Below are 24210 nucleotides of genomic sequence, written 5' to 3' on the forward strand. Positions count from 1 at the left end.
AAGTGCACCAGTCCCTCCTGCAGCAAAGCACCCCCACAGCATGATGCTGCCACCCCCGTGCTTCACGGTTGGGAAGGTGTTCTTCGGCTTGAAAGCAACCCCCTTTTTCCTCCAAACATAACAATTGTCATTATGGCCAAACAGTTCTATTTTTGTTTCATCAGACCAGAGGACATTTCTCCAAAAAGTATGATCTTTGTCCCCATGTGCAGTTGCAAACCGTAGTCTGGCTTTTTTATGGCGGTTTTGGAGCAGTTGTTTCTTCCTTGCTGAGCGGCCTTTCAGGTTATGTCGATATAGGACTCGTCCAATAGGCTTTGATTACATTTCCAATATCCTTGCCCACGTGGAAATTCAGTAAGAGTAATGTACATGCCAATTATATGATGGTCCAACTGCATTCTGGCCCCCCAGTCCTTTTTCCACACAACTTCATCTACAATTGTTGAATAAGTTTCCTGTAAACAATAGATATTATATTCCTTTTCTTTGAGCCATGTAAATATTGTTCTTCTTTTGTTATTATCTGCTAAGTCATTACAATTATAACTGGCTATACTTATTTCACCACTTACCATAATGAGATACAAGTTTCAAATCTATTTATCATAATATATGTTTGCAAATTTACCAATACAAAATACCATAGTGATTGAGTGTCCATATAGCTGTACCATGATATTTGCATTGCTACTAAGTAACCTTCTAATTGTTCTCCACTATTCCCTCCGCTAAAGCCCCTCCCCATCCCAAGTTGGGTTGTCATCCCAGTGATCAGCATACCACCCCCGTCCCCAGATCCCTAGGCCCCCGAGAGGCCAGGACTCATCCTTTGAAAAGAGCACACTGTGCCACCCACAAAACACAAGCAGGTCAACCTCCAAAAGCATTTCCAATGCTCTCACCTCAATATATATATAGCTATTAAAAATACAGTGGGGAGAACAAGTATTTGATACACTGCCGATTTTGCAGGTTTTCCTACTTACAAAGCATGTAGAGGTCTGTCATTTTTATCATAGGTACACTTCAACTGTGAGAGACGGAATCTAAAATAAAAATCCAGAAAATCACATTGTATGATTTTTAAGTAATTAATTTGCATTTTATTGCATGACATAAGTATTTGATACATCAGAAAAGCAGAATTTAATATTTGGTACAGAAACCTTTGTTTGCAATTACAGAGATCATACGTTCCTGTAGGTCTTGACCAGGTTTGCACACACTGCAGCAGGGATTTTGGCCCACTCCTCCATACAGACCTTCTCCAGATCCTTCATGTTTCGGGGCTGTCGCTGGGCAATACGGACTTTCAGCTCCCTCCAAAGATTTTCTATTGGGTTCAGGTCTGGAGACTGGCTAGGCCACTCCAGTACCTTGAGATGCTTCTTACGGAGCCACTCCTTAGTTGCCCTGGCTGTGTGTTTCGGGTCGTTGTCATGCTGGAAGACCCAGCCACGACCCATCTTCAATGCTCTTACTGAGGGAAGGAGGTTGTTGGTAAGATCTCGCGATACATGGCCCCATCCATCCTCCCCTCAATACGGTGCAGTCGTCCTGTCCCCTTTGCAGAAAAGCATCCCCAAAGAATGATGTTTCCACCTCCATGCTTCACGGTTGGGATGGTGTTCTTGGGGTTGTACTCATTCTTCTTCTTCCTCCAAACACGGCGAGTGGAGTTTAGACCAAAAAGCTCAATTTTTGTCTCATCAGACCACATGACCTTCTCCCATTCCTCCTCTGGATCATCCAGATGGTCATTGGCAAACTTCAGACGGGACATGCGCTGGCTTGAGCAGGGGGACCTTGCGTGCGCTGCAGGATTTTAATCCATGACGGCGTAGTGTGTTACTAATGGTTTTCTTTGAGACTGTGGTCCCAGCTCTCTTCAGGTCATTGATCAGGTCCTGCTGTGTAGTTCTGGGCTGATCCCTCACCTTCCTCATGATCATTGATGCCCCACGAGGTGAGATCTTGCATGGAGCCCCAGACCGAGGGTGATTGCTGCTTGCCTATTGTCCTGTAGCCCATCCCAGCCTTGTGCAGGTCTACAATTTTATCCCTGATGTCCTTACACAGCTCTCTGGTCTTGGCCATTGTGGAGAGGTTGGAGTCTGTTTGATTGAGTGTGTGGACAGGTGTATTTTATACAGGTAACGAGTTCAAACATGTGCAGTTAATACAGGTAATGAGTGGAGAACAGGAGGGCTTCTTAAAGAAAAACTAACAGGTCTGTGAGAGCCGGAATTCTTACTGGTTGGTAGGTGATCAAATACTTATGTCATGCAATAAAATGCAAATGAATTACTTAAAAATCATACAATATGATTTTCTGGATTTTTGTTTTAGATTCCGTCTCTCACAGTTGAAGTGTACCTATGATAAAAAATTACAGACCTCTACATGATTTGTAAGTATGAAAACCTGCAAAATCGGCAGTGTATCAAATACTTGTTCTCCCTACTGTATATACTGTATCTATTCAAATATATTGCATATCTTAATTTCCATCATTAAATTAATATGCGTAATAACGTCGGCAGTTCATGTGAAGGATTGTTACCTTTAACCCGGATTGCCATTGTATTACATTACATTTTTGTCAAGCAATTATTATTTTAGCAAACAATTATTGTGGTTCATCCTATATTCTCCCTAACATCCTTACCCCCTTGCAACAGATGTGGGATACACACACACACACACGCACATACTCTAACACACTCAACCCCTTTCTTCCACAATCAACCATAAGCTCAGATGCTCAATGGTTGTTAGATCCCAGAGCCCAACTCAAGAAAGGACCTGATTTACGAATGCATATACAGTTACAGCTGTTTGAGAAAGCATGCAAAATTGAGCAAAAATTGACACAAATTTGAGATTTGATTAACCTATGTCAAGTCCTAGGTGATGGAGATTCGATCCACCCTCACTCTGGTCCCCCGTTGTAACCATTTTTCCCACGCCTCTCTGTGCAGTCAGACCTTTGATTATTTTGTGCCACCAGGGCCACAATAATATTTCCCCTCTCTGATTGTCCAAGTGTGACCCCCTCCCCATGGGTTACTGCAGCCAGTGTTGCCAGCACTGCCACTACCTGGGTGGGGGTACCCCACCGGAATCGCCACTGGCTAGGTACAAGGTCATCAAGGTTCTCATTAGCAGCTTTGAGAATTTCCTTGTATATTATGCTCTCCCATCAGGGGACTCTGGCTTTGTAGCACCAACCCTGCCAGGCAGGCTCAGTCATTCTTAGCTTGGTTCTGTATGGAATGCAGGCACATTATGGGACAGAGGCCAGGTCATTATCAATTATTTTAAAAAATGTATAAGAAAATTGGTGCGACCAAATTATGTGCTGGTGCCACCAACTGAAAAAGTTGGTAGCACCAGTGCCACCAATGGAAAACGTTAGTTTAGTTCCCTGTCATGGTTGGCCCAGCGTCGTCCAGGGTAGGGGAGGGAATGGCCGGCAGGGATGTAGCTCAGTTGGTAGAGCATGGCGTTTGCAACGCCAGGGTTGTTGGTTCGATTCCCACGGGGGGCCAGTATGAAAAAAAAAAAGAAATGAAAAAAAATCTCACTAACTGTAAGTCGCTCTGGATAAGAGCGTCTGCTAAATGACGTAAATGTAATGGTTATTCATTGTTTTATTCTATGTTACAGCATTCAACCCAAATAATGCATAGTGCATTTAATGTCCCAAAAAATTATCGAAATCGAAAACTGTGATCATTTTAAAAATAATCGAACCGAAGCTGAACCGACCTTAAAAAGCACTAATCGCTCAGCACAAAAAAGGGCCTAGAATTGTCACTTTCATCATGCTTTTCTCAAAAACTGTTTGTGTCAAACATCCTTCCTCCCAATGACGTTTCCTTGTGAATATTGCCAGAACAATGTAAGATAACAAAAATATTTTCCGGCTGTCCAGGCGTGGAATCGCCCAGTTGTCAGATGTCTAAATTCTACCATCCACAAACTAAGACCAAATATTGCTGGAAGAAATAAATATATCTGATAATCATTGCATAAGATGACCAGTTGCTTTGCCTTTTGGTGGCATTGTGATGCTATGCTGTTAACCTGGAAAGCTTCCTCCATGTCCTCTGAAACAGCTGTGTGTTCTCACTGCCTAAATGTGGGTTAATGACAGTACGTCAGACAGACAGGCTAAAGATGTTGAAGTCAAAGAGGTGATAGGCAGCACTGGAAATACTTAAAGGCATAGTCAAAACACAAGGTCACTATTCCAAGTTGACTATGCCTTTGCCATGTACTGTAGGTTGAGTTATGTATTTGAAGGGAGGTGATCTATTTCACAACTGCACAGAAGTTATTACAAATGAATGAGTGGGCCTCTTTGCCCTAGCCTTATGTCACAGAGGCCCACTCTAGTTGAGTGTGTCTGTTTCTGGGGTGAGATTGGGAGCAGAGCAAACCAGAAGATGAGTTTAATCTGCAAGATAGTCAAAGTATTATTATTATTCTATCCCTTCAGACAGTAGGAGTGGACGCTATCTGTAAGTCTGTCTCTGGCAGTGCCCATGTTTGCTCCTCTCTCTTGGCTCAGGCTACTAAGTTAATGCAGCATTAGCACACGGCAAGCGAGTGTTGCCCTCACAGGGTTATTCATGGAGGAACTTTATATAAATAATATAACCCCTGTTGGTTTCTGTCTGGGCTGTCTGTCAGATTAGATGGTTTAAGTGGGTAAAGGATGCCAGGCCCCAGGTGGGTTGTTGAAGATTTTGTGTGTGTATTTGAAAGTGTCAGAGAGGGGGACACATAGAGGTCTAAAGGGTCAGGCAGTATATCACTGTGACCCTATCATGTTTTCTGAGGTGAGGCAGGTGGTGGCACAGAGGACTGAGGACCAGGTGAGGCCATCTCTTAATCTCAAATTGGATAAATCAGATTTACAGAAGGACAGCCAAGGATAAGGTTACCAGCTACTACCACACCTTAACCCACCCCCAGTCAAAGTCAATCTTCACCTATATAGACCTAGGGCCAACCCAGAGCCTGTTGTCCTTGTGAGGGCAGCTAGGCTGGGTAGACAGGCCTGGGGTCTGAAGGGGCAGGATTACGAGGACAGCAGCCAGCCGTAACACAGGAGATCACAGTCGGTCGAGTCCAGGGGATTTAGTCTGATGTGTGGGGCAGTGGAGGAGGGATTAGGGAATAGGTCTTAACGCTTATGCTGCTCTCACCAGGAAGAGCTCTGTCAGTCTCTCCTGTTCACTCAGAGAGAGAGAGAGAGGGAGAGTCTGCTGTGTGCCATGATTAGAAGGCTGACGACCATGGGACAGCGGAGTGTTTATGAGAGTCTGTAGGAGTCTATTTGTGTTGGACTAAACTGTGAGCTTACTGCGCTGTCCCTGACACAGAGATGGAGAGAGAGCATTTTCTGTGTGCCGTGGCTGGCAAGCTGACGATTGCGGGACATCGGAGCATTTATACAAGGAGCCTGTCTGAGTGTGTCTGCACTGAACTGTGATCTCTAGTCATCACCATGAAAGACCCGTGCCGCGTATGCAGCGTGCGCCTCATTGGCAGCCAGTGCCGCTGGATCTTCAACCCGTCGGGGAAGCGGCAGCTCCAGGTCATCCTGTCCCACGTGCTGGGGCACCAGGTCGACCGCGACCCTGACGGCCAGGCCTCAGAGTTCCTGTGCGGCAAGTGTGTGTTTACGCTGGAGCGGGTGGTGCAGTGCGATGTGCAGATAGGCAGGCTGCAGGAGGAGCACGCCACTCAGGTGCAGCAGCTGCAGCAGGAGAGGGAGCACCTGAAGGAGTGCGTGGCCCACGTCTACGGACGCCACAACCCCCCGCCTAAGAGGCCCGATGTGGGGGAGGAGAACAATGTTAAGGTCCCCCTCTGGAGGTCCGCTGAAGGTGGTGGAAGCGCAGAGGATTACGGGGGAGGGCAGTGTACGTCAGAGGGGCAGACCAAGGAAGGTGCGGGGGAGGGGGATGGTCGGGGGAGGCGCTCTGTGAGTATGGACCTCCTGGGTGGACCGAGTGGTCGAAGGGGAGTCGCAGGTCGGTCAAGCTCAGCCCCCAGGAGGGTGCAGGCAGGGACAGATCTCTGCCCGGTGAAGAACCCCTGGCTCCAGTCAGCGCGGCTCCGCTCCAGGAGCCTGATGTACCTGGACCTGGTCTACCGCAAGGGTACTCTCTCCTCTCCCAGCTCCAGGCTTCGCTCAGCCTCGCTCCAGTCCCTCAATCCTGACCACCCTCAACAGACAGAACCCCTGTGCCCCCTGCCACAGAGACAACGCAGAGAGTCGAAGATACCATTGAGGGAGCGTTCACCCTCAGTTGGCCCGGCTACCAGCACTACCACACCCCAGAGAGCCCAGCCTTCCATCATCTCTGACCTGCTGCAGCTGCTGCGCTCCATCCCCAGACGACCGGTGCCAGCTGCCCCCAGAAGCCGCATCCCCATCCTGCGTAGGAGGCCCAGCGTCGGACAGCCGCTTCCCCCAGGACGCAGTCTCACCCCTGGGGCCTGGCACAGACTGAGGCAGGCAGAGTGGAGGTCCCTCCAGGACCTCACGGAGGAGTTTAATGATGATTACATGCCACTCAGAGCTGAGGTTGTCCAGTCAGCCCAGACCCTTACTCTGTAGAGAATTTAAAGGCCCTGGAAATGTAGCTTGGTTAAACCAGACTGAATGCTGCACTCATTTATACAGAATTGGGATCATAAATTGTTTTGACTGATTAAAATCAATAACTAAATGGGATTCAAAGCTGTTCTGTGCCCATGTGTCCTAGTATTGGACACAATACTATAACTCACTGTCCTTTTGGCCTTTGTTAGCCAACTCATCCCTCTTTGTTGACAAATTTTCCTGAATCTTGTGCTTTACTTTTCCAGGGTTTCAATGAGCAGCAGAGTGAGGTGAGCAGACTGGAGACAGCCCACAGGCAGTTGAGTGAGGAGATGAACCAGTTCAGCGCAACCAACCAGAACCTCTCCAAGACCCTGGAGGACACCCAGAACAACAACAAGGTAGATTGAGAGGGAAAGAGAGAATGCAGAGCGCTTTGTTTTTATAACATATATAAATGTTTTCACCATGGAATTTCCATAATTTTGAAATGAATAGGCTAAACCTAGGCCATCCTTCCAGTTCTACAGAAATGGCTATGGGGTAGGAGCACTTTGTAGGGGTGGATTCAAAATGTACCATTATGACTAATCTAACATGTTAGAGGCAGATTAATCTACTGTTTTGGCTACTTGAGGTCCCTGACTCCTTGTGTGTTTTAATAGGCGCTGTCTGGTAAGCTGGAGGACACTGAGAACGAGCTCACCTCTGAGAAAAAGAACGCTCTGAAACAAGACAAAACCATCCAGGGACTCACTCTGGTGCTCAAGGAAAAAGACAAAGAGGTAAGGTTGATTTGTATATTGCTTTTTCAAATGTGTTTGTCTCTCTAATGAATGTTGACCATGACAACACGATTTGATCATGTGAAATGATAATATACTGTTATATCAATGTATTACAGAATGTTGACCTTTATAGTTTCTCCCCATATGCTATGCCATCTGTGTTATGCAGACGGAGGGCTTATGTAACATCGTCACACTAACCTGTCTGTCTGTGTGTGTGTTCCAGATTGAAGAGCTGTGCCATGAGATTGAGGACAGGAACGAGGCTTTAGCCAAAGCCAGGGAGATGGTGCACAAAGACCAGCTCCAGAAATACCAGGCAAGTCGTCAGACCAGACACTTAGCATTGGCCACATTCCAGGCTCAATACATTGCAGTCGCATTAAACTCATCAACCAATGGCTGTGTGCCACGTCATTCACTGCACAGTCAGGCTTGCTATGTCATATGATGTCATTAGCTAAACACCTATAAAGGCATTGTAAGATCTGACAGGCAATCTGCTGTAATCCCAATGTGTTGTCCCTCCAGGATTCCGCAATCACAGCCTTTTTTGCCAAATTAACTATTCTATGCATATTTTGCGAGGGCCTGGAAATTTGACCAATCAGTGCACTATTACCTCATAAAACAGTAAAATCAGCGCAATATTAGCGCATAAAACTGACCCATCACCGCCGTACAAAAAGAGGGCTCGCAATTTCAACCAGTCATCGCACATTTACCTCATATGGTTCAATCAAGCCCCACGTCAACAAACTTTTTCCCTTGTCAGCGCATTTTCGTGACAAATTGGAGAAAATCATTGCATATTGCCATGCAAATGTCAGAATTGCCGCAGCAAAATCAAGCATTTTTGCCCGCAAATATCACAAAAAAATCTCCCTGCTGTCCTGGAGGGACTGAATATGTGTATCTGCGTGTTCGCAAAAGGTCACAAAAGCAGACTCCACACGCACACCACACACACACTAAAAAGACAAAAAGAGGTCTCCTGCTTCTCTAACTGTATCCACCATATTCATGCTTTCCCCCCAGGGTGCGGAGGAGCACCAGAGCCTTTTGATGGAGAAGCAGGAGGAGCTGGCCCAGCTCCAAGGGGAGCACCAAACCAAGCTGCTGGAGGCCCAGAAGCTGCAGCGCTCCCTCTGGAGGCGGGAGCAGGAGCTGTCCGACCTGCAGCAGGCCAAGGAGCAGCTGGACCAGGAGCTGGAGGAGTTCCAGCAGCAGAAGAAGAAGGGGGACAAGGCCCTCAATGTAAGCCCATAGGAGGAATTTATATTGTGTCGTTGTGCGGGAAAGCTTTGATAATGGCAAGCTGGCAGCAGGTGTGCTGTTTGTTTTATTACCACGTAATTACATGGTTTTAGCCGCATGTAATATAATGCAGACTGTATTACCCAAAGCCATTTGCCCAAAAGATGAGGGTGACTTATTTTCAGTGCTTTTGCTAACCACGTGACCCGACCAGGAAAGAAAACTCCTGACCCCATCTGTAATCAATGTACTTTATGAGCACAAGACGTTGAAAATACTGTATGTGTTTTTGGTTGAAATGTAACCACTTTATTCCCTCACAGTCAGTGTCATTGTTCTAACCCCCAGGAGGTGCAGAACCAGCTAAAGAAGCTGACTGGTGAGCTGGGCGAGAGGGAGAGCAGCCTGAAGCAGCAGTACCAGGAGCTGCTGGAGCAGACCAAGAGGAGGCTGCAGGGCCACGAGGTCACCATCCAGCGCCTCACCACTTGCCTGACCGACAAGGAGCAGCAGCTGCAGGTAGAGAGAGATACTGCAGGAGGGCAATGAAGAAGAAATGGATAGTCTGAGAACCTGAGAAACTTTAGGTGACACCATGGACATATAATCTAATCTATAGAAGGGGCTTAGAGCCTCTAACCCTGACCATTTGAAGAGGCCCGTTCTATAGATTCTATGGGTGAAACTAGGTAAAGAAGGTGTGCTAGCACGGGATCTTTTTTTTTCTGTCTCTCTATTCTATCTTGTTCCTCTTTCTTTCACACTCTATTTTTTCGCTCCCTCCTCTCTCTCTCTGTCTATGCCTCTATTCTCGCTCTCTCTTCCTCTCAGGAGTACATGAACATGACGAGAGACATGGAACAGAGCAGAAGTCCTGGGGGAAGCGACACCATGCTGTCAAAGCTGCGAGAACAACTGAAACAGAAAGAGAAGGCTCTGGAGGTGTGCTTTCCATCAATGTCTTTTTAAAATGAAATATTTCACTCACTCACACACACACACTTTCTCTCGTTTTCTAGCTCCGTCTCATCTGACAAAGAATGTTGTAAGCATCCGCAGTCTTCAATATTAGCCTTTTTTATTGCTCCTCCACAGCAAGCGCTGGATGATAAGTTTGAGGCGCTAGAAGAGAAAGACAACGAGATCCACCAGCTGCACCTGTCACTCAGGGAGAAGGCGAGGGACCTGGAGAGACTCAACAACCTGCTGTCTCACAATGAGGACACCATTAATGTAGGGACCACTAGTGTTGCTCACACTACCTTGACTGCTCAGTGCTCACACTACCTCTCTAGCGGGTGTTTGCAACCCCTAGACACTTGTGGAGATCTGAGAGGATTTGATATAGATCCACCTTGCCTTAAAGCTAAAAAGCATGTTCAATGAAGTCTCAGATGGCACAATCTTTTCCACCTCTTGGTCTCGCACACATTTTCTCTCTCCCTCACTCCAGAGTTTTGACATGTTGATAAAGGAGAAGGATGTGGAGCTGCAGCACCTGGCCAACATGCTGAAGAACCTGCAGTGGGCCAAGCAGGACGTGGAGGACAACCTGAACCGGGCCTGCAGGGAGAAGGACGCCATCATTAGCCAGCTGCAGCTCTCCCTGGAGGGCAAGACCAAGGACATGGAGGTAGGCTGCTGAGACACGCACTGAGAAACATGCTAACGAACGCACGAACGCACGCACGCACCCACTCACCAACTCACTCACCCACCCACTCACCCATCCACTCACCCACCCACCCACTCACCCACTCATTCACTCACTCACTCACTCACACATTGACACATACTTACGTACACCCCCCCGTAGATATACATTCACATAACACATAGACAAACACACAGTTTGCAATATACTCACAACGCAGTAGTTCTTTTAAAAACATACTCACAAAAACGGACACTCACTCGACACAGTCATACAGTAATAATATACTGCTATCTTAGATCACGTCTCTCTTGGAAAAAAAGGTTTATCTCTAAGGGACAAAGCTGGATAAATAAAGGTTGAACAAAAATAATATTAAACTAATTCTTTCTCTCCTTCTCTCTCCACACCCCTCTCTGTGTGTAGGAGATGGCGAGTGCCCTGCTGAGCCAATCCCAGTCTCAGGCCCGTGACCTTGCGGAGCAGATGGGTCAGAGGTTAAAGGTGACGGAGGCCATGCTGGCAGAGGCGGTCAAGGCCCGGGTGAGGCTGGTTGCGGACAACGAGAGCACCGTGGAGGGCCTGCTTGCCACCATCAGCAGCAAGGACCAGCTTCTCAGGGTACACACACACATACATGTTCATATCCTCCACTCTGTCTCAGAACACATTCATCATTTATTTGTCATTTCTACAGAAGGTTTAGTTTTATGATCTCTCATGTCTGTGTTGTCTTACCAGGAGTCAGCGGAGCACTATAACCGCACACTGTCTGAGCGCGCCCAGGAGATCCAGGAGCTGAAGAGACAGCTGTTTGTCCGCCTGCAGCAGCTGGCCTCAGCAGAGAAACATAGTTCCACGGCAACACAGGAGGGTTACCTGGAGATTGCCGAGCTCAGGGCCCTGCTGACGGAGAAAGACTCCATCATCAACGTGAGTGGGACTGAAAGCGCTACTCAATTATTTGGTTAAATGCATTGTATAAAATGTACTATTGTGTAAATTGTGGGGGGATGATTTTTAAGAGTTTAGGATTTAGATGGGTGCTGGCTACGCTATGTGTAGGATTTTGCTCCTGCCCAGCTCAAACGGACGCAAAATGGAAGACACTTTGGTTATTTGTGTGTTAATGCTGGGCTAGAACAAAAGCCTGCACACATCGTTGACCATTCCTGACTTCTCTTGCAATAACATTGAATAAAGATAATTGCAAGGTTATTCAATTGCAAGGCTATGAACTAGAGAGCTCCAGTGTGTTAAACATTTGATTTCCTCTTCAAGAAACTTCTGGAGCGTGGGCAGGAGAGAGACCAGTTCCTGGCTGAGTTAGGGCAGAAGGAGCCTGCACCGCCTCAGGTGTTGGAGCTCAGACAGACCATCCAAGTGCTGCAGGAGAGGCTGGAGGAGAGGGAAGGTGAGAGACTCGTATCTCTTAAAGCTACAGGCAGGTCACCAGTAATGTGAGATCAATGACTTCAAGCAAAGGAGGAAGGCATTTTCAAAGCATTCAGGAAACGGGGGAAAACTTTTGGTTGAACGTTGCTTTCTTTGGGAAAGGTAACCCACTAACATTGTCCTCAACTGCTCTGTCCCTCTCTGTAGCGGAGCTCTCCAAGAAGAACAACAATGAGGACAACATGGAGAAGGTCCCTCTCACCAAGAAGACTCTGGTCATCCTGAAGAAGGAGCTAGCTCAGAAGACTGATGCTCTCAACAAGGCTCTGAAGAGGGAGAATGAACTCAAGGTGAACTAAAAGAACACACTAACACCCCTGCTCATTTAAAGTGTATCACTTTTTTGGTCTTTTGTTGGCTTGTCATTCTTAGGCACAGATCTAGAATCAGCTTACCCTCCACAAATCCTAATATTTAACCATTAGAAGGAAAAACTCAAAACTGACCTTGATGTCTTCCTGTGTTCCAGATGTCCCTGGCTGATCTCGAGTCAGTGTTGTCTGAGCTGGAGGGGCGTATCGAGGTCCAGGCGGCCAGCATAGACTCCCTCACCACCACTCTTGAGACCAAGGACGCGATTATAAATGTGAGTGGATGGCCAGTGGCACTTCAATTTACCCAGAAAGACTCACAGCTATAATCGTTGCCAAAGGTGATTCTAACATGTATTGACTCAGGGGTGTGAATACTTATGTACATTTGATATTTTAGTATTTCATTTTCAATAAATTAGCAAACATTTCTAAAAACATGTTTTCACTTTGTCATTATGGGGTATTGTGTGTAGATGGGTGAGAAAAAATATATATTTAATCCATATTGAATTCAGGCTGTAACAACAAAATGTGGAATAAGTCGAAGAGTTTGAATTATTTCTGAAAGCACTGTATGTGTGTGGTGACAGGACCTCCACCAGCATCTGGGCCAGACAGGGAACAACCAGACCCGTGAGACCCAGGATCAGGCTGCCAGAGCCGGGGTCGAGCGCTCACTCCCTGACCTCCCTCAGACGGAGAGAACCATCATCGGTGGAGACAGCCAGCAAAAGGTAGCACCACAAAAAAGCAAGCCCTGCCTGAAACGTATTTATGAGCTGTAATGTGCCATCTATCTTCAGCAAAGCAAAGTCAAGTGTTAAGATGTCGCACAACCTTTTGTGATATGTTTGGTTTAATTGTGTGAAAATAATATAACCACAACCTGAAGAGGCTCACTCTTTGGTCCGCATGTCAAAAAACATTCAAGCATGAGAATAAACCCGCCATGACCTGGATCATGTTGATTAAGCATCAAAGGAAGAAAACGGACTGACTCGTGGAGGGACTACCTGGATTTGTCCAATAAGAATACCTCATTTTTGTTTTCCATTGTGAAATGTATTAAAATATCTACCATTGCATGCCCAATGAATATGACCTTTGTACAGTAACTGACCTTTCAGTGACCTCTGAACTGTGCCACTCCCTCCCCAGGCCCTGCCGTCGTTGGCTGACCTGCAGATGGAGCACCGCTGTCTGAACCAAGCCTTGAGGGCCGAGCAGCAGCTTTACTCCAGCCTGGTCCGCACCGTCAAGGAACAAGACGGGTAAAAGGATTATTATCACAGATTGGATTTTTTTCCACATTATATTCTATCGAAATACAGTGGGCGAAAAAAGTATTTAGTCAGCCACCAATTGTGCAAGTTCTCCCACTTAAAAAGATGAGAGAGGCCTGTAATTTTCATCATAGGTACACATCAACTATGACAGACAAAATGAGGAGAAAAATCCAGAAAATCACATTGTATGATTTTTTATGAATTTATTTGCAAATTATGGTGGAAAATAAGTATTTGGTCAATAACAAAAGTTTCTCAATACTTTGTTATATACCCTTTGTTGGCAATGACACAGGTCAAACGTTTTCTGTAAGTCTTCACAAGGTTTTCACACACTGTTGCTGGTATTTTGGCCCATTCCACCATGCAGATCTCCTCTAGAGCAGTGATGTTTTGGGGCTGTCGCTGGGCAACACTTTCAACTCCATCCAAAGATTTTCTATGGGGTTGAGATCTGGAGACTGGCTAGGCCACTCCAGGACCTTGAAATGCTTCTTACGAAGCCACTCCTTCGTTGCCCGGCGGTGTGTTTGGGATCATTGTCATGCTGAAAGACCCAGCCACGTTTCATCTTCAATGCCCTTGCTGATGGAAGGAGGTTTTCACTCAAAATCTCACGATACATGGCCCCATTCATTCTTTCCTTTACACGGATCAGTCGTCCTGGTCCCTTTGCAGAAAAACAGCCCCAAAGCATGATGTTTCCACCCCCATGCTTCACAGTAGGTATGGTGTTCTTTGGATGCAACTCAGCATTCTTTGTCCTCCAAACACGACCGAGTTGAATTTTTACCAAAAAGTTCTATTTTGGTTTCATCTGACCATATGACATTCTCCCAATCCTCTTCTGGATCATCCAAATTCACTCTAGCAAACTTCAGACGGGCCTGGACATGTACTGGCTTAAGCAGGGGACACGTCTGGCACTGCAGGATTTGAGTCCCTGGCGGCGTAGTGTGTTACTGATGGTAGGCTTTGTTACTTTGGTCCCAGCTCTCTGCAGGTCATTCACTAGGTCCCCCCGTGTGGTTCTGGGATTTTTGCTCACCATTCTTGTGATCATTTTGACCCCACGGGGTGAGATCTTGCGTGGAGCCCCAGATCGAGGGAGATTATCAGTGGTCTTGTATGTCTTTCATTTCCTAATAATTGCTCCCACAGTTGATTTCTTCAGCACTGTATCATAGACCCAAGAGACAGATTCCAACATCTGTAAAATGTAATACTTCCCCCCCAAAAACTAATCCTCCTCCAAATATGGTATTTATATGGAATTGCAGATTCAGTCTTCCCAGCCTGGTGCAGGTCTACAATTTTGTTTCTGGTGTCCTTTGACAGCTCTTTGGTCTTGGCCATAGTGGAGTTTGGAGTGTGACTGTTTGAGTTTTTTTTTTTGGTGTGTGTCTTACAATAACCAGCATCTCAATATATACAGTGCATTCGGAAAGCATCCAGAACCCTTGACTTTTTGCAAATTTTGTTACGTTACAGCCTTATTCTAAAATTGATTTTAAAAAATCCTCATCAATCTACATACAATACCCCATAATGACAAAGAGAAAACCTGTTTTTAGACATTTTTGCTCATTTATAAAAAATGTAAAACAGAAATACCTCACTGACATAAGTATTCAGACCCTTTGCTATGAGACTCGAAATTGAGCTCAGGTGCATCCTGTTTCCATTGATCATCCTTGAGATGTTTTTACAACTTGATTGGAATCCACCTGTGCTAAATTCAATTGATTGGACATGATTTGTAAAGGCACACACCTGTCTATATTAGGTCCCACAGTTGACAGTACATGTCAGAGCAAAAACCAAGCCATGAGGTTGAAGGAATTGTCCATAGAGCGCCGAGACAGGATTGTGTCGAGGCACAGATCTGGGGAAGGGTACTAAAAAATGTCTGCAGCATTGAAGGTCCCCAAGAACACAGTGGCTTCCATCATTCTTAAATGGAAGAAGTTTGGAACCACCAAGACTCTTCCTAGAGCTGGCTGCCCGACCAAACTGCGCAATCGGGGGAGAAGGGCCTTGGTCAGGGAGGTGACCAAGAACCCGATGGTCACTCTGACAAAGCGCCAGAGTTCCTCTGTGGAGATGGGAGAATCTTCCAGAAGGACAACCATCTCTGCAGCACTCCACCAATCAAGCCTTTATGGTAAAGTGGCCAGATGGAAGCCACTCCTCAGTAAAAGGCACATGACAGCCCGCTTGGAGTTTGCCAAAAGGCACCTAAAGGACTCTCAGACCATGAAAAACAAGATTATCTGGTCTGATGAAACCAAGATTGACCTCTTTGGCCTGAATGCCAAGAGTCACGTCTGGAGGAAACCTGGCACCATCCCTACGGTGAAGCATGGTGGTGGCAGCATCATGCTGTGGGGATGTTTTTCAGCGGCAGGGACTGGGAGACTAGTCAGGATCGAGGCAAAGATGAACAGAGCAAAGTACAGAGAGATCCTTGATGAAAACCTGCTCCAAAGTGCTCAGGACCTCAGACTGGGGCGAAGTTTCACATTCTAATAGGACAACGACCCTAAGCACACAGCCCAGACAATGCAGGAGTTGCTTCGGGACAAGTCTCTGAATGTCCTTGAGTGGCCCAGCCAGAGCCTGGACTTGATCCCGATCGAACATCTCTGGAGAGACCTGAAAATAGCTGTGCAGCGACGCTCCCCGTCCAACATGACAGAGCTTGAGAGGATCTGCAGAGAAGAATACCAAATACAGGTGTGCCAAGCTTGTAGCGTCATACCCAAGAAGACTCGAGGCTGTAATCGCTGCCAAAGATGCTTCAACAAAGTACTGAGTAAAGGTTCTGAATACTTATGTAAATGTGATATTAAAATTTTTTATACATTTACAAAAAATACAATTTTAGAATAAGGCTGTAATGTAACAACATTTTGAAAAAGTCAAGGGGTCTGAATACCTTCCGAATGCACTGTAGATAATATCTATCTGTATATACTGTATGTGAAATAGTAATGTATACATTGTGATTGTGGGTGTTGCAGTGCCCAGCCTCTCCACGCCCTCCAGATGGAGCTGACGTCAGTGACGCTTCTCAGGCAGCAGCTGGAAGAGGGCATCCGGAGCAACGAGGAGCTCAGAGAAGACCTGGACAGAGAGATCGCCAGAGCCAAGCTCTCAATAGAAGGTGCAGTAGTACACAAAGGAGAGGGGGAGGGGGAGACTAGAGAGAGGGGGGAAGAATGAAGGGAACTAGGAAGGGCACAGAAGAGAGGGAGGGGGAGACTATAGAAAGGGGAGAAGAAAGAAGGGAAGGGGACAGAAAAGGAAGGGGAGAGAAGGGGGGCCTGATCCTTTTCTTCCTAATCTAGACAGAAGCACAGCTGTGATTGAACAATGTCTATATTGAGTTGAGGAAGTAGAGACCCACTGAACTATTTTCAAATGTAGATACATTTTTTGGGGGGGGATTTATATTACTTTCTAGGAAGGTATGTATACTCTCTTAGAAAGCAAGAGAGGGAGACACACACACACACCTCAGCCGATTTTCTTTCTCTGCTTGTTCTGACGCTACTAACACAGCTTGTTGAAAAGCCCTCTGTTCATCCTCTCTGCATGTCAACACTTGCTGTCCCATGTCTGTCTGTCTGCATGTCCACCTGGTTCTGCTCCTTATCTGTTTGCCGTCTCTCTGTTTACTGTCATCATCTTCATCACTATCCTCCTCTCCATCTGCATGTCTAAAACAAAATCGCTGTCTATAATGTCACCACTCTGCATGAACCACTCTGCAGAATAAAATGTACTGCCTGTGTCTGTCTATCTATCTCTGTCTTTCTCACTTACAGCTTACATTTACTCATTTGCTTATCTTCTACCTTTTTAATTATTTATCTGTTTATTTACATAGTTTACGTTTGTTTTTGCTTGCCCATTAAAAAGCCATGTCTGTCTTGTTGCATCACTTCATTCACATTTCACATGAAATCATTGTCACTAATCCAACGATGCCTGCTGCTCTCTCTCTCTCTCTCTCTCGCTCTCTCTCTGCCATCTGTTAGTTTAATTGAGAGTTTTTATGCCATTACAGTATATAACAACCTAATAGGTTAGCGCAGTGTGGTATCTGGACAATTTATGACTTTGCTAATGGTTGCAAATGGTTTTAGAGGATGTTGACTCAGCTTAAGGGGAGCATCTGGAGAGTAGTTCTATAGGGGAACCCTAAAGCAGAGGAAGTCTGTTAGGTGGAGTCCTGGGATTGGTCTGTAGGGGAAAACACCCATATCAGGTTACATAGGATATATACTATGGTTTGGGACAAAGGACGGGGAGAATACCATATTTAAAGTTTGGGTCAGGTTATTCTCCAGATGTCTGCAGATATCTGTAAATTGACGCTGGAATACTTTGATATAATAAAACTTTATAATCAAAGTACAGTGTCAGCGAATTTCCTTGTTCTCACAGCATAATTAGCATCGTTTTCTCAACACCACAGCAGTTACAGAGTATACCTTCTGTGGCTGCATCCCTATGCATTACTCTTCTCCCGAAGTGTGCACTTGCTTGTGAAGTGTGCATTGCTTCAAGCATATTACCCATGTTGCTGTCACGAACGTCGAACTGAGTAGACCAAGGTGCAGCGTGATGAGCGAACATACTTCTTTATTTAAGTACACACGAACAACAAAACAACAAACGATAACGTGACGTCCTAAGTCTAAACACAACCAACACGGAACAAACCAAAAGGAACAAGATCCCACAACTATTGTGGGAAAACAGCCTGTTTAAATGTGGTTCCCAATCAGAGACAACCAGCAACAGCTGACACTCGTTGCCTCTGATTGAGAACCACTCCGGCCAACATAGAAACAGAACAACTAGATACCAACATAGAATACAAACACATAGAATCTACACACCCTGGCTCAACATATAGAATCCCCAGGGCCAGGGTGTGACAGTACCCCCCCCCCAAAGGCGCGGACTGCGACCGCGCCTAAACATAAACAAACCAGGGGAGGGCTGGGTGGGCATTCCTCCTCGGAGGCGGTTCCGGCTCCGGGCTTGACCACCACCCTTCAACCATTCCCCCGTGGCGCCCCTGATCCGGTCTGGCCCCGCTGGCTGGAGCTGGACTGGACATCGTAGAAGCGGATTGTTTAGGCTCCGGTACCTGACCAGGCACCGGTGACCCAGGCACGGGTTGTGCCGGACTGACGACGCGCACCCCTGGCTTGGTGCGTGGAGCAGGAACGGGCCGGACCGGGCTGACGATGCGCACCCCTGGCTTGTGCGTGGAGCAGCAACGGCCGGACCGGGCTGACGATGCGCACCCTGGCTTTGTGCGTGGAGCAGGAACGGGCCGGACCGGGCTGACGATGCGCACCCCTGGCTTGGTGCGTGGAGCAGCAACGGGCCGGACCGGGCTGACGATGCGCACCCCTGGCTTGGTGCGTGGAGCAGGAACGGGCCGGACCGGGCTGACGATGCGCACCCCTGGCTTGGTGCGTGGAGCAGGAACGGGCCGTACGGGCTGACGACTCGCACCGTAGGCTGGGTGCGGGGAGCAGGAACAGGCCGGGCCGGGCTGGCGACGCGCACCATTAGCTTGGTGCGGAGAGCAGGAACAGGCCGGGCCGGGCTAGCGACGCGCACCATTAGCTTGGTGCGAAGGGCAGGAACAGGCCGGGCCGGGCTGGCGACGCGCACCGTAGGCTTGGTGCGAGGGGCAGGAACAGGCCGGACCGGGCTGGCGACGCACACCGTAGGCTTGGTGCGAGGGGCAGGAACAGGCCGGGCTGGGCTGGCGACGCGCACCGTAGGCTTGGTGTGAGGGGCAGGAACAGGCCGGGCTGGGCTGGCGACGCGCACTGTAGGCTTGGTGCGAGTGGCAGGAACAGACCGGGCCGGGCTGGCGATGCGCACCGTAGGCTTGGTGCGAAGGGCAGGAACAGGCCGGGCCGGGCTGGCGACGCGCACCGTAGGCTTGGTGCGAGGGGCAGGAACAGGCCGGGCCGGGCTGGCGACGCGCACAGGAGGCTTGGTGCGAGGAGCAGGAACAGGCCGGGCCGGGCTGGCGACGCGTACCGTAGGCTTGGTGCGGGGAGCAGGAACAGGCCGGGCCGGGCTGGCGACGCGCACCGTAGGCTTGGTGCGGGGAGCAGGAACAGGCCGGGCCGGGCTGGCGACGCGCACCGTAGGCTTGGTGCGTGGAGCAGGAACAGGCCGGGCCGGGCTGGCGACGCGCACCATCAACTTAGTGCGGGGAGCAGGAACGGGCCGGACCGGACTGGTGACGCACACCACTTGCTTGGTGTGAGGAGCGGGACTGGGTTTCTTCATAACCCTCCGCTCCCTCAGCTGCCTACACAGTTCCTCTCGCCGTGCCTCTACTCTCACCTTCTCCCTTATCGCCTCCAGTAGCTCCACCCTCTGAACCACTAACTCCTGCTCCCTCTGGACCAATAGCCCCCTTAACCTGGTGGCCTCCTCACCTAACCTCCCAATATGCCCTGTAGCTGCCTCCTGCTGCCCCGTCGCCCATGCCGTGTGCCCCCCCCTAAAAAATGTTTTGGGTTGCCTCTCGTCCGTCCGACGACGACCCTGTTGACGCCGTTGCTCCTCTCTCCGTCGCGCCTCTACCGTCTCCTTCCATGGACGGCGATCCATCCCGGCCTGGATTTCCTCCCAGGTCCAGGACCCCTGCCCGTCCAATATTTGCTCCCACGTCCAGGCTGCCTGCTCCTGGACACGCTGCTTGGTCCTGGTATGGTGGGATCTTCTGTCACGAACGTCGAACTGAGTAGACCAAGGTGCAGCGTGATGAGCGAACATACTTCTTTATTTAAGTACACACGAACAACAAAACAACAAACGATAACGTGACGTCCTAAGTCTAAACACAACCAACACGGCACAAACCAAAAGGAACAAGATCCCACAACTATTGTGGGAAAACAGCCTGTTTAAATGTGGTTCCCAATCAGAGACAACCAGCAACAGCTGACACTCGTTGCCTCTGATACAAACACATAGAATCTACACACCCTGGCTCAACATATAGAGTCCCCAGAGCCAGGGTGTGACAGTTGCTTACAAAACATGCATAGGTCAATACAATCATCCTGCATGCTGAAGTGAATTCAACGACCAAGAAAGATGGAAAGTCACTCTGTTTAGTAGTGCAATGCTTCAGTTGCAATGCAGTGTCAGAACACATACCAAGATACAACCTTGATTGATAAATCCATATGTCTGATCTGTGAGTGTAGAACCCTGTCCATGTGTGGCAGAACTCAGGGGTCTCAATGAGGGAGTCTGTGTGTGTGTGTGTGTGTGTGTGTGTGTGTGTGTGTACGTTCCCTTCTGCGTGCCAGCTCATACCTCCCCTCCCCTATAAAGAGAGCCAGGTGTATAAATATACAGTGCCTTCAGAAAGTATTTACACCCCTTGACTTTTTCCACATTTTGTTGTGTTACAACTTTAATTTCAAATTGATTAAATTGAGATTTTGTGTCACTGGCCTACACACAATACCCCATAATGTCAAAGTGGAATTATGTTTTTAGAAATGTTTATAAATGAATGGACTCACACTGTGTGACTATCTCATCTCTGTATCCCACACATACAATGATCTGCAAGGTCCCTCAGTCGAGCAGTGAGTTTCAATTCAACCACAAAGACCAGGGAGGTTTTCCAGTGCCTCGCAGTCGCAAAGAAGGGCACCAGTTGGTAGATGGGTTAAAAATAATTATACAAAAGAAAGCAGACATTGAATATCCCTTTGAGCATGGTGAATTATTATTTACACTTTGGATGGTGTATCAATACATCCAGTCACTACAAAGATACAGACGTCCTTCCTAACTCAGTTGCTGGAGAGGAAGGAAACCACTCAGGGATTTCCCCATGAGGCCAATGGTGACTTTAAAACAGTTACAGAGCTTAATGGCTGTGATACGAGAAAACTGAGGATGGCTCAACGACATTGTAGTTACTCCACAATTCTAACCTAAAATACAGTGAAAAGAAGGAGTCCTGTACAGAATAAAAAATATTCCAAAAGATGCATCCTGTTTGCAATAAGACACTAAAGTAAAACGGCAAAAAATGTGGCAAAGAAATTAACTTTATGTCCTGAATACGAAGCGTTATGTTTGGGGCAAATACACAACACAAGAGTACCACTCTTCATATTTTCAAGCATGATGGTGGCTGCATCATGTTATGGGTATACTTGTTATCGGCAAGAACTAGGGAGTTTTTTAGGATAACGATATAAAGCTAAACACAGGCAAAATCCTAGAGGAAAACCTGGTTCAGTGTACTTTCCAACAGACACTGGGAGACAAATTCAACTTTCAGCAGGACAATAACCTAAAGCACAAGGCCAATTATACACTGGAATTGCTTACTAAGGCGACATTGAATGTTCCTGAGTGAACTAATTACAGTTTTGACTTAAATCGGTATGAAAATCTCTGGCAAGACTTGAAAATAGCTGTCTAGAAATGACTTGAAAGCAAGTCTAAGAAGCGGTTGATATGTTCTATGTGTGCTATTTCTATGCTTCCCGTTCTAACGTTTCGTTTTTGTGTCTTTTACTTTCGGTTTTGTACACCAGCTTCAAACAGCTGAATATACAATATTTTAGGTTATGGAAAAGATACAGCGGTTTAGATGGTACAATGATTCTCTACACAATGACTGCTTGTTTTATCACATAAACTGAAATTAGGCAAACTATTAGAATAGTTTTTTCTGCATATTGCACCTTTAATAGGATACTTCACCCAAATTACAAAATGAAATATTGGTTTCCTTAACCTGTAAGCAGTCTATGGACAAGGTATGACAGCAATCCATGCTATGGTTTTGTTTAACTGGCCACTGTTTCAAGTGCTAACTTTTTAGCATTTGTGGCACAAATCCAATGCAAGTCAATGGTCCCTATTTAAGCATTTTCGCGCTTCCGGTCCAAATTATCTTAAAGCAGGGGTTATCAAAGTGTCTTTGACTTGTTTTTTATTAATATTACTAACAACAACTGATTTTTTTTAAATTGGCCAAGGGATCCGTTGAATAAGTTTAGAGGGTGTAATAGAATACAATATATTAATATAATATTATGAATCTACAATGTATGTCACTTAACCCTGGGAAACATGGGCCTGGGAGGCTTACAGGGACATTGGTATCCACAGTACTTATATTTTTTCCAACTCAATACACCATGCAGCAGGTCCTGGAGGAGGCTGGCCGCCTGCTCAAACTGGTCTGTAGCGTCTCCCTGCCCTCTGGCACCGCCACCACAGGAGGGGATGGCAGCAGCAACACACACTCACTGACTCTCACACACACACATTTACATTACATTTTAGTCATTTAGCAGACGCTCTTATCCAGAGCGACTTACAGTTAGTGAATGCATACATGTTTTGTTTTTTTTTGTTTGCTTTTTGTGTGACAAAACTGCACATTATAGAGTGGCCTTTTATTGTCCCCACCACAAGGTGCACCTGTGTAATGATCATACTGTTTAATCAGCTTCTTCATATTCCACACCAGTCAGGTGGATGGATTATCATGGCAAAGGAGAAATACTCACTAACAGGGATGTAAACAAATTTGTGCACAACATTTTAGAGAAATAAGCTTTTTATTCGGATGGTACATTTCTGGGACCAACACTTTACATGTTTCTCATCAAAAAGAAACACACACACACACACTCATTCACTGACTCTCTCACACACACTCACAAACACGTACATACTCACTCAATCACACACACATCACAGTTGTAAACACACCCTTTCAACGCTGTCTTCAACATTTTCTTCAGTGCACCAGTGGCGGTCAGTGCCGTTTAAGATGAGGGAGGATTATAATTTTTTTTATGAGCATGGCCTTATTTCTATTACAGCATATTGGATGACTGTCATTCATATTGGACTTCAGGGCACAACACATCGGCTGGCTGTGACCAAGCGAAAAAAGTTTTCCAAGCCAAACCATCATAACCGCTAAACACAGCCTACATCGTTGTCACCATATTAACGTCATAGTCAACATAGCTACTAGAAAGAACGCGTTAGTAAACCCGCTAAAATCATGCAGTACAGTCAGCAGCAAGCAGTTTAGCAGTTACACCGGCGGGCCCTGGTGGCAATAAATTAATAAAACCAAAAGCTTATCTTGACTTGGAAGAGTTCCAGTGTTGGATAGCCATAGCCAGCTAGCTAACATAGCATCCCTCTCTGTTTGAGCTGGGTGTTTGAGAAGGCTAAACTAGCTGGCTAGTAAGTAAGTGAAAGTGGAACAAAAAATACAACGAAATATAGCTAGCTCTCTCTCTCTCTTGCTTCTCCTTCATTTTTGAAGAAATGAATTTGTTCAAAACTGTTCAACTTTTGTCTTGCTCTCTTTGAGTCAACTACTCACCACATTATATGCACTGCACTGCTAGCTAGCTGTAGCTTATGCTTTCAGTACTAGATTCATTCTCTGATCTTTTGATTGGGTGGACAACATGTCAGTTCATGCTACAAGAGCTCTGATAGGTTGGAGGACGTCCTCCGGAAGTTATCATAATTACTTTGTAAGTCTATGGAACGGGGTGAGAACCACGAGTCTCCTATGAAGTCAATGTACCCAGAGGAGGACGGTAACTAGCTGTCCTCCGGCTACATCATGGTGCTACCATACAGAGTGCTGTTGAAGCTACTGTAGACCTTTATTTCAAAACAGTGTTTTAATAAATAAATACATTTTAATGAAATTGATAATCAATATATATATATATTTTTAATGAAATTGATTGAGGATGGTCCTCCC

The 24210-nt window shown here is 46.6% G+C and overlaps 1 protein-coding gene across 1 annotated transcript; it reads left to right on the forward strand.

The window, feature by feature from the left end:
* Positions 1–5246: 5246 nt before the first annotated feature.
* LOC121542174 (myomegalin-like) lies at positions 5247–16604 on the forward strand. The gene is made up of 17 exons (XM_041851660.1): positions 5247–6607; positions 6892–7026; positions 7291–7410; positions 7640–7732; positions 8452–8670; positions 9019–9189; positions 9502–9612; positions 9766–9903; positions 10124–10303; positions 10751–10945; positions 11066–11257; positions 11606–11738; positions 11927–12069; positions 12249–12365; positions 12684–12827; positions 13252–13364; positions 16403–16604. Exons 1-17 carry the CDS (start codon positions 5522–5524, stop codon positions 16602–16604), a joined length of 3492 nt encoding a protein of 1163 aa, XP_041707594.1. The 5' UTR covers positions 5247–5521.
* Positions 16605–24210: the final 7606 nt, after the last annotated feature.

Source organism: Coregonus clupeaformis, chromosome 27, assembly GCF_020615455.1.
Source record: "Coregonus clupeaformis isolate EN_2021a chromosome 27, ASM2061545v1, whole genome shotgun sequence".
Classification (NCBI taxonomy): Eukaryota; Metazoa; Chordata; class Actinopteri; order Salmoniformes; family Salmonidae; genus Coregonus; species Coregonus clupeaformis.